Source organism: Mycetomoellerius zeteki, unplaced genomic scaffold, assembly GCF_001594055.1.
Source record: "Mycetomoellerius zeteki isolate Tzet28-1 unplaced genomic scaffold, Tzet1.0 scaffold182, whole genome shotgun sequence".
Classification (NCBI taxonomy): domain Eukaryota; kingdom Metazoa; phylum Arthropoda; class Insecta; order Hymenoptera; family Formicidae; genus Mycetomoellerius; species Mycetomoellerius zeteki.
In genome coordinates this window covers 1,532,430-1,546,655 of record NW_017256778.1, presented here as the reverse complement: position 1 = coordinate 1,546,655, position 14,226 = coordinate 1,532,430, and the positions used below count along the sequence as shown (strand labels likewise).

Below are 14,226 nucleotides of genomic sequence, written 5' to 3'. Positions count from 1 at the left end.
AAAAATTTGGAATTTTGCTACACGATTAACATAACATTAAAATAATGTTGCATGCACAAGCATAATTGAATAATCTCCAAAAAATAATTTCTCAGAGTTTCTAAGAAGCGAAAAGGAATTTCGATGTATCCCAAATAAAATTAGACGAAATATCATCTTGCTCTTGATGTGAAATTAATGTTACTTATGATTATTATTATTTTTCTCTTGTATTCTATCTAGATTATAAATAGTTAAATATTACGTGTTATCATTTTCTTTCAAAGTTATAAATAACCCAGCAAACACATTAACTAACAATAGTACAGCTATTAATTTCTCACTCAACAATAACTGTAACGTGTAACAGTTACATATAACACGTAGATAAAATAGATGGTAAAAAGTGAGACAAAAATATAGAAAGTATCTAAAGGAAATTATTTGACTTACACATTTTTCTCTATTTAAAGATTACTCTAAACTTCAAGATAATATTTCGCCCGTTTTCAGCCACAAACAAATGCAAGAAACAAAACAAGGTGTACTTACCAGTAACGGCGGCTGCCTCGCTACCTTCCTCATTAACTTCGATGAAAGCTTTTTGCACGACTTTGTCGATCTTCACAGGTACCTCCGAAATGCCGTCAAAGTTAGCTCTATTGCTGAATGGCTCAGTAAGACCCATCTGCAGTAAGTAAGATCGCAAATTAGATACGATGTTGCATTTATTTTGTTATCGATTATCGACGGAACATTGCGACGTACCTTATTGGACAATGTATCTTTAAGATCCAATTTGGTCTCAGTCCTGAACCTGGGCAGATATACTCGGACTTCACGTGCGTATGTTTGAGCGAGGCGAGAACTGCATTCTGCGTTAACTTCCTCGAGTTTGTCGGTCAGCGCAGCTAGACCGTCAACTTTATTGGGTAGAATGATCACCATGCTGACCTCTTTATTCTACAATAATAAAATTTACACTCATAAAAAAAGATTCGCGAAATACTTCGTTGCTTTTCACCACAACTGCGAAACACACACTTGTGAAAAGTAAATAATCTTACACATTTGACTAAATATTGTTTCTAATTTATGAACGTAATATTACCGCATATGGCAATTCGATGCATTTAGCATCGTATTCCGGCATTTCGACGTATTTATAGTTGCCCTTTCTATACATAGTTGGAACATCTTTCACGGTGTTGGCGTTAACATGGAACGGACGATCCGTGGTAGCCTTAGGATCGAACTGATGTTCCCATAGGCCCTTGAAATACACCGCGTTTGCGAGCACCAGTGCAGTATTACTATCCACATCGCCTATAATCGATAATACAAATTATAAGCATACTTTCAATTGCTGATTCAAATCAGTACATCATTTATATATAATAATGAAAATATAATATCTACAGATAATGAAAATATTTAGCACTTTGGTGAGTTACTACATTCTTTATGAATCAACTGCTCTAAATTTATGTCAAATTCTTTGTTCAAATAAAGAAAATAAGAAAATCTTATTTATAATTTGAATTTCACAGTGAATGTCTACCTTCATTAATGATGTTCTTGATGCGATCATTTGTTTGTTCTTTGCACCAGGTATTGATGATGTTCGCAGCTTCTTGGCTTTCATTGAAGTCTACTGACTGAATGTCAGATTTATAATATGTCTCGAGGTCCTGTTTGTATTCAGGTCTTACTGGGAAGTCTTTGCCGATAAACATCTTGTTACCGAGCTTCAAAGTAACATTCTCAACATTCTGAAAGGATAATTCCATTATTTCGATTAGCATTATTTATCAATAGAGTGTTATATCACAAGATATGACTAAATTAATTCGATAAATAATTGTGTCACATTTTATGAATAGTATGTCATAAATTTGATTGATAAATTTTAAGAATGTACATTTTATAAATATTATTCTAATTTCATTAAATTTTGAAGATTTAAGTAACACATAGAGAAACATAATTAGTAAAATGTAAGCAATAAGCAAATCAATATTGTTTATTTGCTATTGCTTACATATATTATTGCCTTACGTTCTCGACTATGATTGACCGATTCGCTTATTACTGTACGTCTTACTGTGTTTATGTTTTTTATATGTTACTGTTAGTTTCAAATTCTGTAAGTGGCGTACAACTATTACGTTTTACAATATAATGTAATTTGATAATTACATTCAATTTATCGATGATATTCTGGTAACCTTCCAGAATTTGTGATTTCGAGGCTGGAAGCTTGAGAACATCTTTAAACTGCGCCTCGGTATCTCCAGCAGCGCCATCAGCTGCCATGCTCAAGGCAATGTGGGCACTCAGGGGAGAACATATCAAATTGTTTGATTGTTCTTGTGAAACGGTCTAAAAAAAGATTATTCATTATAAACACTCTTCCATTTTCAAATTAACAGTATAAAAGTTTCACTACGAATATCAGAAAATTAATCAGATGAAGAAAATCAGACATTTCTTTTTCGATTATTTCACAATCAGCAAGTTACTGATTTACTATTTAGTGTATTAAAATTAGTAATATGAGGAGTAGGCTTCCAAAATGCATTTTATCCAAAATTTCATTTTTTTAATTAGAGATGGCACAGTGTTTAATGTTGAAAGACTCATATTTTAAGCTACTCTACGATGTTCTGAAAACATTTTTTTCATCAATTTATGTGCTGAAAAAAGTTTGAACATTCGAAGTGCATTGTCCTTTAACTTATAGAGACAAACAAATGCATTTGTTTAACATTATTAGAAATAGTTTAGCAATTTTGTTTAACATTTTACATCGTACTGATTGTTATTTTCTGTAAAGCGCGTGATTTCCTTGTGGCTTTCTTTCTCGTTTTCTGAAAATTATAAATTTTTGACAAAATGCATTTTGAAAGTCTGCTCTTCATATAGATTTCGCCAAAGTTATTTTCTCATAATTATTTATAAATTATATAACCGTATAACATTCAATTAATAAATATGAAAATTCTATACAATATCAAATATTAATATATATAGAACTTTAAAAATATTTAAATTCAATATTAATATACCTTGACGAAGTTGGCGGAGAACAAATTGGCGCCCTGAGAAACAGCTTGAACGGCGAAATTATTTTCAATTGCCGCGGCCATGGTTGATGCAAATAGGCAAAATGCCAAAAAACTTCTTTGTACTGTAATAACAAAAAAAAATCAATAGTAAATTTATTACAAAATTCTATGTATACGCGAATCATATAGTCAAGATGTTTAACAAAAAAGAAAACATAAAATTATTGTTTTTACTAGTTCAATAATTTTAATATTAACAATGATATAAACTTTTAAATACTTTTACGCTTATACATGCAATTGTCCTTAAATGAAAATAAACAACATCAATTCTCTCTTCTAGTCTGATATTTTAATATGATAACATAAGATATATAACATTGGAAAGATCATCGCTTTGAGCATTATAGGATTACTGTCGAAAATTGAACACTTGCGTTCGAAGGTCGCATACAAATCGAAATAAAGTGTCAGACATGTCGTCCAAGGTGAACACGAAACTACCACATTGTTACAAATCTTACATACACATATTTACATATTATGTGTCTATACAATAGAGTCTTTCAACTTTCAAGAAGCGAACATGAAGATTACAACGATTCGAAGGACAATTGCAATATTACACATTTAAAGTAAGTAATAAAGCGAAGTTTTATGAACTGAAGTTTATCGACAGAAAAACTAACTCAAGAACTCGAAAAACATAAGAACCGGATTTTTAAACAATTGTAGTTATTTAGCGGCATAAGATAAATAAAATGACATAAATATTTAAAAACTAATTTGATCGTCAAAAAAGAATAAATACATATTTCTATAATATTGATTTACTATATTCTTATCGTTTACATCAATTTAAAAAATTTAATAAAATTATTTAGTTAAATATTTTGCATATCTTTCAATAGCTTTAAGTATATATATATATTTTTATATTATAAAAATAATTCTTCACTAGCCATTAAAATGTTACTGTAGTCACCTCTGTTACTGTAGTCACCATGTTTTTTAATCGAATTATAATTGTTATGATGAATCATATATACATGTCGTAAGACGGGATAATGATTAATAATCATTCGTATTTACGATCATTACGTAACAGTATTCAAGAATAATAATGTAATTAGGACAATTTTTGATTGATACATCGGATATTATTAAATATTCTAACGTACGTCATATCGATTGGATGATGTTTTCATACATTACACGTGCATTAAACACGCTTTTCATAAAAAATAGGAGAACATTTATGATATCAATAATAAAAATCGTAAATATTCGTAAACAATTGTTCTAATTGTTCTAATTGACTGTTGTTAATTAATATAATAAAAAAAGATAGTACAGGTATAAAATTGAATTTTTTGAAAAATTAGAATTAATTTTATTCTAAAAAATTAGAATAAAGTAAGAGTACATTCCGTAAGTAAGAGTATATTCCGTTCACACTTAAAGCGAAGACGTCATTCTCTTTTTTCATTTAGATTGTTGATTATCATTTAAATTCCAGCTTAGTAATAAGTAAATGCCGCTATACAAGTCATTAAATCGGAAGTCGATTACGTCCCGAGTTTCTCACAATCAGAGAGCCACGAGAGGAACGCTGTGACAAACAAGAATACGGGCAGCGCGCGATACCGCAGCTCGTGCGATAATAGAAAATATTACTTCAGTAGAAATATATACGACCTCGGATCTATCGAGTTAACAGAGAGCAATTTACAAGTTAACAGAGAGCAAACAAGTTTGACAATTATATAAGCGGCGAGAAACGCGGGATGTCAGGGTCATGCGGGTCATTTATGCAGGGTATCAGAGGACCACTATCTTTCCTTCCAAACATCTATTCCAATTTTTTTCTTCTTTAAATTTAATTTAAGAATTCATTTTTTTGAATACTTGAATTATAACTTCCTGTTAAGCTAAAGCTAAAGTATACTTTGAGATATGAATAGAAAACGACCTCGATGAATTGAATTTTTTATAATGCGCACTTTCATGTGTCTCATTGAATTAAGTTAATTAAACTGTTTGTAATATATTACCATCTGTTTTTGAGGCAGAAGTTATTCGCGTTAGTCTTCTCAGTTACTTTTAATTTATATCAAACTGATAATATTTGATACTGAAAAAACAATCATTAGTTGGCCTTCAATGTTTGTCAAGAGAGGCTAATGAACCGGAGACATTCTAGCACATATAATTACGTTGCGTAATAAACCGATCAGGAAAAGAATGTAAAACATATGTTACCGTACCGTTAGATACGTCAACATGAATATATATGTGCTAAGAACATATTAATAATATGTCGTACATGATATTTATTAACATTTCTAACTATTAAAAAAATATTATGCTCGCGATAACATTTGTGATAAATCGAAAATAAAATGCATCAAGTTATATTGCTATGTTATATAATAAGAAATGTATATAACATTTTTTTTAAATGCAATAGATAAAAATTTAACGTGAGAGATTGTAAGCATGAGAAAAATAAAAATTTCGTGAAAGCTATTGATCTAAAAATATCTTTTATTAAAAATAATATCACTTTACAGAAGAATCATTACTTTTTCATAATATTATCATAAAATGAAAATGTGCACACTTGCAAATTTTTGCAATGCTGCCTTTGATGGAAATTTAATATTCCGAGAATATGACGTTTAGATTCTTTTGTGTTAAGTAATTTAAATGTCATTAAATATATTGCGAAATATAATCATTGCATTGAAAAATATTGCATACGCAATGATCATCTAATTCTTAGAATTACTTAAAATAAGAATTAGTCAATATAAAAATACATGACAAGATATCACTGCATTTAACGTAGAAATAACAAACGAGACTATCGCGCGGGACCATTAAATCGATGATGTTTCCTGGTGCCTTGGGGAAAACCCATTAAGATACTAATGTAACAGTCACGTTATGTGCGTAAGACTAATCATGTATAACAGCTAGATATATGCAACGGATAGGCGAATCGAGATACAATTTTGTTTGGTGTACAATGGTTTCTTTTTTGGCAGCAATAATAATTCTACTTTAATATTAAAGAGGAAATAAAAAGAAAATTTGCTCTCTAAAAGAAATGAATATTTCTAATAGAAATATTGGCGAAATAATTGGGGCTTAATTGACCAATTAATCGACATGTCGATATCGCATTATAAGCTTCCTATATACAGCATAATTATATTTTATCCAACAGAATTTTCCAGAATTACAAGTTTCTTCTTCATTCGAATCTTTATTTTTTTTCTTTTCCCGATGTTAATGACGCGTAACTTTATTTTATGATCGTGTAAGATTTCACAGAATTTTTATAAAACACTACTGTTTATTTTTTTTTATAACTCTTGCACTTTATTTTGTGTTAAAAACAATTTAGGTAAAATGTCTTTAACGTAAATCAAAAATAAATTATAAGCCGTATAATTACACGCACTTTCGTGTATTACGAATTTATGAAGCGCGCTATTTAAATAGTTTTCATAAATCGTAATTTTTTTAAGTGAGTTTATTTTGAATTATTGTTCATACATGGTAAAATTATTTGACGACAGCGATAAAATTATACTGGATTCGTTGTGTTTTGTGCATAACAATATTGAGCGCAAAATAAATATTATTACATCGAAATTGCGATATGAAGAAAAAAAATACTGTGTATCTATGCATTATGAATTGAATGTTTTGAGAGTTATCTCATCTTTTAAAACCTATTTTATCTCATTTTCATTTCTCTATTTTCAAACTAGAAGAAGAGTGATACGTTGTATACTGATATGAATCGATGAACAACAAATACAAACAATACAAAAGTCACGTAATAATTCAAGATAACCATTATATATTCTTTCTAATATTTACTCTAAATTTTCGTAAAATAATAAACCGTACATAATTTACTAATTGACAATAAAACAAATACTAAGATTGTTAACCTTCTTAGTCTCATCAAACCATTTTTTCTTCTTTTATTTCATTGTCTAACAAAAAAATTCATGTACGATGTACAACATGAAAGCTATATATAATAGTGTTGAGATCCAACGTAAAGTGTGACTAATTAACTGCATCATGTATTATAAACCGAAGGCATCTGATTAATTCTGAAATGACGATACTAATCAACTGATAATGAAAGAAAAGTTCACGCTGCGCAATTCTAGAAATGAATCATGAACTGAGCGAGAATGGTATCCAGGATCACCTTGGAGCAACCATTCGACGAGTCAAGAATTACGACTCGTCGAATAGCATTATCGTCGATATATCAATTCGGTACATAACGATAAGACATTGTCGTCGTATCAGAAGAGATTTGGTGAGACTTGTGTATCCGATGGTGTTTTTACATAGAGAAAGATAGAGAGCGTTGGGGTTATCGCGGTTGCGAGGCAATCATATCCGATGATTCCATTAGATCTCGTGGCACGAAAGAAAACAAGAAGATAACAATAAGAAAAATTTAATTTAAAAATCAAATTTCAAGTTTATTCTCTTTTTTGTTCGAATCCTTTCGCGGCTTGTCTTGTCTGGTATAAATCTTTTTGTTTTATATTTTTAACCTTTTGCAGTGTCTTCTTAAATTCTCGATAAATAAACGCATAATTTCTTAATAGATATGTATTAAATCAGATTTAACACAAAAATCCGAGAAATATCTTCGAAAATTTGAAAATGTTATATGGAAAATATATACATTGTAATAAATTATCTGTTGTTAAAATTATTTTTGAATTTTTTAAATATATTTTTAATACATAGAAATAAATAAAATAAGATAAATAATAAATCTGTAGTCTTTTATAAAGTCTATAAATTGATGCTCATGTAATTTCGAAGTTATTCGAAGAGAAACATAAGCAAGAAACAGGATGATAATAATAAAAAACAGTAACTTTGGGATCAAAGCTGTGTTCTAATATACACTGCCAATTCTAAAAATCTATATGATACGTGTACTATAAAGTATAGATTTTCAGTAGTAGTTAGGCTCAAAACTTTTCAAACGACCTTCGTATACATGTAATATGGATACAAAAGTAATTACCAGAAGTTTTGGTATATGTAATATACTATATACTATATACAGGGTGTCCCACCTAACTCGAGCATCTGAAATATCTCGCTTGGTTTTTATGATAGAAAAAAAATGTTTCAGATAAAAGTGAAACAGTTTCAAGAGGGACGTGTCATGTTGTCTTTCTTCTATGTGGAGGTACCAAAAAGAGTATGAGTGTCACTTCCATTTTTTTAAATAGAATTGTATAATTTTTTTGCATAATATGATTCCTCTAATTATTCTGCATATAAAAGTATCATGGTAAAGATATAAAAAAACCAATAGTTTATGAGATATTTTATACTTTATTATGGCACATATTAACATAAAATGTTAAATAACTCGTAAACTATTAATTTTTTTTATAATCGTACCTTAATACTTTTATGAACAGAATGAGATAAATCCATTGGTGGAATGAAAATACGACAATATGAAAGATTATAAACAATATATAAATATATAATTAATTAGAATTATTCTAGTTTTTAAACGACCATGCAAAGATATTTTTATAAACATAAAAAAACAGATTTAGAGGTTTTAATGGGTTTACAATTTTGATAATAATATTCAGTTCGACCTTTTTAACGTAAAGAATAATACCAATTGTTCTTTTTTTACATAAAAGGAATTTAAAAATTATTTTCACGTGTCTCTTATTAACCTTTGCGAAATTATACCGGCGAGTTCAATTTCCACAGTTAAGAAATGTTACAAATATCACGAATAATATCACTTCTTCACGATTATAACCTCAGAATCTGAAATCGTCGAAATTACATAAATTTCAGTCACTATCTCACGTGGATCTATAAAATAACGATTGAATTTGCTCGGATCTGATATCGAACGAAGAAATAAATAAAGCGCGTGAGAATAGTTCCCCTCCTTGATTAACTGATTAACGATTAACTGAATCTACTTACGTGTACGCATCTTGCTTAACGAACCTGCCTCCTTCGAGCACCGAATGCTTACTGCGGAGGACGATCTAGCGAACGAATATAAAATATTGGCTGTAACTTCTCAGGAAAACCCCAGTCCCCGCCGAGAGAAACAAGTCCGTCGACGTAGACGATCGTAGTGGTACGACCAATCGTGAGGAAGCGCGCGTTCGTGCGGCTCGAATCGGTGCCGCTGCTCCTTAATCGATCCCCGATGGCGACCCTGACGAACTCACGTTACACCCGGCTCGGAATACAAACGCACGGATACGAAGGAGATCCGAAAACGCAATCACGACCATCACCGTCTCCTTCCTTGCTTCTCCCGTGCTGAAAGCTGATTGTCGATTTTTCGTTCCGATCGTCGGCTTAAATCACGGTCGAGCACGATTCAAGAACGGAGAACGCAAGGAGACCTTTCCGCGGAGATTGAACTTGAACCCGATATTATTCCCCGAAGTTGTCGAGTTGAACTTGAACCCGGTATTATTCCTCGAAGTTGTCGAGAGATATATGAAAAATAATTCTTCTAGGTCGGTATTCATAGTCAATATAATATTCTCATACTTAAGACCATTTTATAAATACAGTTTTAAGATATCATAAGCCAATCACAGAACTGTAATTAATATCTTAAGATGTCACTTAAGATGGTCTTGAAATAAGAATAGACTATAAATATCGATCTAGATTCTTACACAAAAAACGGCACATGACACTTGATGTAAGAACTATTTTCAAAAAGTTACAGCACCAAAGATTGGATTCAACCAATTAGTTATAGTGGTTTCAATTCGGGCGTTTAATTCTCTGCTTAAGTCTCACTTAAGTCACCGATTTTTCTATTTTATAAATAGGTCTGTTTATTTCTATTCGCTTATCAATCTTGGAGTTACACTATGGAAATTCATATTTAGGCCAGTCAACTCTATTAGCATCTTAAGATATATCGCTTAAAACGATTTTAAAATACAAATGGATTATGAATACCAGCCTTAAGTCTCATATCTTTTTGAAAGATTACAGGTTGAAGGATCCTACTGAGCAGAGTATTTTTGTTGTACGAGGTACGAAACCAGTTCTAGGAAACCTGTTGCCCAGTGCAAGGTTAAATTCATAAACGTACTAACACACCTCTTTGATTTTTGTGCAAACATTTGTGCAGGTGTACTTTATCTGCATTTTTGGTATACTCTTGTCTCTTACAAATAAAAAGATATAAGAAAGAATGTATGAGATATAAGAAGTATATAAGATATAAAGTATAAAGATATAAGAGAAATGGACATAAAAAAACGAAGCATAGAAAAATGATTAAAAAGGAAAAAGAAAGAAAAATTAAATTTATGTCTTTCGAATTAACGTAATATTATATATCATTTCACTCGTTAATTATAAATATTACATTCGGCATATTAATTACAATATATGCATATTAATCTGTTTTTAATGCGTATTGATTTTTGTTTCTTTTTAATAATATTGAATTATTAAATAATTTAGTTAATTATCAATTAATTAAAATTATGAATTAATATGTTTGGATTTTCAGTGGATCACTACGTGTAGCATTGAAGAAAATTTATTTAATCTCATTCATTTGCATTCATTTAAATTAATGAGTATCATGCTACTATTTTTTTGGAGCGGACTATAGCATACGAATATACATCGCTGTGACATTTAATATCTTACAATATTACAGTTTATATCCATCGCTGTATAAAAATATGCTTCCTACGGAAGATCAACAGGAAAAAAATGCAAGGAGATATATTACGTAACAAAACCAGTTATTTTCTACGGGATTATCCTATAGTTAGAGACATTTTGACTTAATAATATCATAGTCTTACGATAAGAACAATTGAAACAAAATCAAGCATTTTAAAAATAAATATGATATCGAAATTTTAAATAGACGATTTCTTGATCTTCTTTGATTTATACGTTTTATCTTCAATACTGCACTATTTTAGACTTCTTCAAGAATTAAAAATCAATTAAGATAAATAATCAATTTTACTTAATTAATTAAAACTGAGTGAGGCGAAGCTTAATATAAAAATAATAAACTTACACGCTAAAATGTAACTTTAATATTTATTTGAACTTAAAGGGAACTATGAAACTTTATATCATTCTTGCAAAATTAATTTAAGCGCGCAAATAGTTTTTTCTTCCAAGTTCAACGAACGTAACATATACATATATACGAAAATAAACGTAGAAACCCAAGTACTTTCCTTGTTATACAATCTGCGTCATCAAATTACACAAAGTAGAGTTGGTTATTTTTATTTCTGTTACCTGCTACAAATCACCGTTAGTTATTAAGAGAATCCGAGGTTAGAAGAAAATTCTTTCATAAATATGACAGACCGATTTTCTCAAAATTTCATGAAACTTTATCTGAATAGGAAGAATGAGTAAAAAGAAACGCGGAAGGATTTGCTATTGGAAGAGAGAGAGAGAGAAAGAGAGAGAGAGAATCCGAAAGATATTTTTATTTATTTAAAAATTTGTACTTTTACAATAATGAAAGCATATTTTACTCTTCAATACGCGAACAAAAGATTTTTTAATTTTATTCTCTTAAACTTTAAAGAAATGTGTACTGTACGTAAGTATTAATTGATTAGTGATTAATTATGATTAATTGTTAAGTAAATTGGTTAATGATTAATTATTTTACTTTGAACGTACAAATGAATCAATATTTAATCAGGTTGAATAATTATCATATTATATAATTTTTAAATAAAAAATTATATTTCAGAAATCAATAAGATAATAGTCAAGGGTATAGAAAATTTTCTTAAAATTTCAAAGCTCTCTCGAAAAATATAAATATTTCCTATACATTATATTAGATACATATCGTTTATTATATTAAATTAAAAGGAATAAAAAGAAAGAGAGATATAAATATATGTTATATTATTTAGTTATGTACATATCACAATATTTCATTTATCAACACTAACGGAAAAGATAATTTATTTTCTGCTTTAATGTCAAAAATAAAATAAAAATAAAAATTGAGAGCTACATTTCAATAATTATTATAAATCATATAGATTATCGACTATAAATCATTTATAGTCGGTAATCACAATTATAAAATTATTTAGTTACAATTATCTAATTAATGTTTACGCCCCTTAGAGACTAGAGTCCTTAACGCACATTAATTAAATGTATTGACGTCATCAGAACCATACAGCGTGTTTTCTCGGTATAATATGATTCCATACGCGAGTCTCGAGACGGGATGACGCATATTATTATCGCAGATAACAATCGTTACAACTCTGCATATCAATTTACCAATCAACAATTGACAGCAAAAGCAACAAACACGAGCTTCCGGCACTTAGCGGCTTTCAGAATTTATTTATACGTATACTTGCACAAATTCCGTAAATCGATCCCTATTGCACGTCGCACTCACTCGTCCACCATGTCAATGTCTTCATCGAGTTTTGATCGATTCTAGTCATTTGTGCGATTACTCGCCAGTCAGGTCGAAATATCGTCGTGTGGTCAAAGATCGATAACGCGACTTAAGTCGACAGAAGCACGCATGCCTGAACGTATCAACAGGTGTCGAGTTGGCAAACACAGTTTGGTTTTCGCCAGTTATGGGTACCGGCTGATTCACATGATGAGACGCAAAATCATTTATGTAACATTATAGACTAATTACGTACGGTCCGTTTCGATCGTAAAAATGATCAAATGAATTATTTATGGAAAATAAAAAATAAAAAATGCAAAAATTATTAAGAGTTTCCTCTCAATAATTAATTTAATTGGTATAAGTTCCATCTGGAATTCATTATATTACGAAAACTTGATATAACAAATAGAGTAATAATTTATTATTATCAACGATTGTTCTTTACCAATACAACGAGGATTTGCTGGAATAGAAATAAGTGGTAATAGAGTAAAGCATAAATTAAATATCATTCGCATTGATAGGTATTTATTAGACTTGGAATGCTTTCCATTTAGTGACACAAACATCATTCAATCTTTCTTGACATTTCAGTGAATAACAAAGATACAATGACAGTTGTGTCGATTTCTGTCACCAAATGGAAAACACCTTTGATATATTTTAAAATTTAATTCGTGAAATAATGTTAACGAGCGTTAAGTAAAACGCTATTCCTTTTAATCGCTTAATTTGGAAATTATTTTAATAAAAAGGGTCAACTCTAATTCGCACTAAAGTTAAATAATTTACAGTTTTGTTATATGTGTGCCATGTTTATTATTGCAATAGATAGATTTAACTGATCATTCACTGGATTCATGTGAGACGATAAGAACGCGATTAATAGATTTGCTAAATTAATTAGGTCATTTAAAAAAAATGTATGTCACTCAAATTTTAATACAATTAGCGATTGATGTAATTATCAAATAGAAAGAATTAAGTACCTCGTTCGTGCAGACTTACAGTGTGAAAAACGTCGTTAACGACTGAAAAACGTCTTCTCAGCAATTTTTCGTTTTTATATAATATCGATTGTCTTCGTGAAGTGGAAAACTCAATGCAAATAAACTTGAATAATGTGTAAATATTTGAAAGTATATATACCTTGGAAGAACCGATTACGTGTTCGATCGTTAATGGGTTTCCATTTGATAATGTCACGAGTTGACACACGTCGACACAAATATCATTCCGTCTTCCTTACTTTCTGAATATCAAGAAAGATAGAATGAAGTTAGTCGACTTGTGTCACTAAACGGAATTAGTACATAATAACGCGCCGATGATAGTCAGAAATATATATACTGATGAAACAACGACTGATAACTAGTTAAATATGTAATTTGTCACTATTTTAGGTTTATCGCAAGGTAAAATCCATTAAATGTTATATATACATTAGATAACCAGATCGTTCCATTGTATGGAAAGTACGATATTAAATGGCAATATGGTTATAGGAATTTGGCGTGTACGCGGTATATAAAAAAATATTTAATTTCTAATTCTAGATATATTTTTGATAACTTACATCAAAAGCTACGGGATCTTCGATGCGTCAGTGGCTGGGCGTATTTTGGAGACAACTGATTCGTTCGCACTAAAGTTAACGACCGCGCCGATAAGATTACT

The 14,226-nt window shown here is 30.0% G+C and overlaps 1 protein-coding gene across 18 annotated transcripts in view; it reads right to left on the bottom strand.

Moving 5' to 3' along the window:
- The window catches only part of LOC108721746 (alaserpin), a 33,959-nt gene extending 19,749 nt beyond the window's left edge, over positions 1-14,210 (bottom strand). For 9 of the 18 annotated variants that reach the window (XM_018446468.1, XM_018446465.1, XM_018446467.1 and 6 more), the window contains exons 1-7: positions 9,069-9,527; positions 3,048-3,169; positions 2,179-2,361; positions 1,541-1,751; positions 1,091-1,305; positions 748-942; positions 532-667 (exon numbers count right to left, since the gene is read on the bottom strand). In XM_018446468.1, the coding sequence (XP_018301970.1) occupies positions 532-667; positions 748-942; positions 1,091-1,305; positions 1,541-1,751; positions 2,179-2,361; positions 3,048-3,169; positions 9,069-9,078 (1,072 nt within the window). In that variant the 5' untranslated portion in view covers positions 9,079-9,527. Of the gene's footprint in view, positions 1-531; positions 668-747; positions 943-1,090; positions 1,306-1,540; positions 1,752-2,178; positions 2,362-3,047; positions 3,170-9,068; positions 9,529-12,499; positions 12,548-14,125 lie in introns of those variants that run through there. The other 9 variants (XM_018446462.1, XM_018446457.1, XM_018446459.1 and 6 more) reach the window with 5 other exon arrangements.
- Between the last annotated feature and the right edge of the window lie 16 nt (positions 14,211-14,226).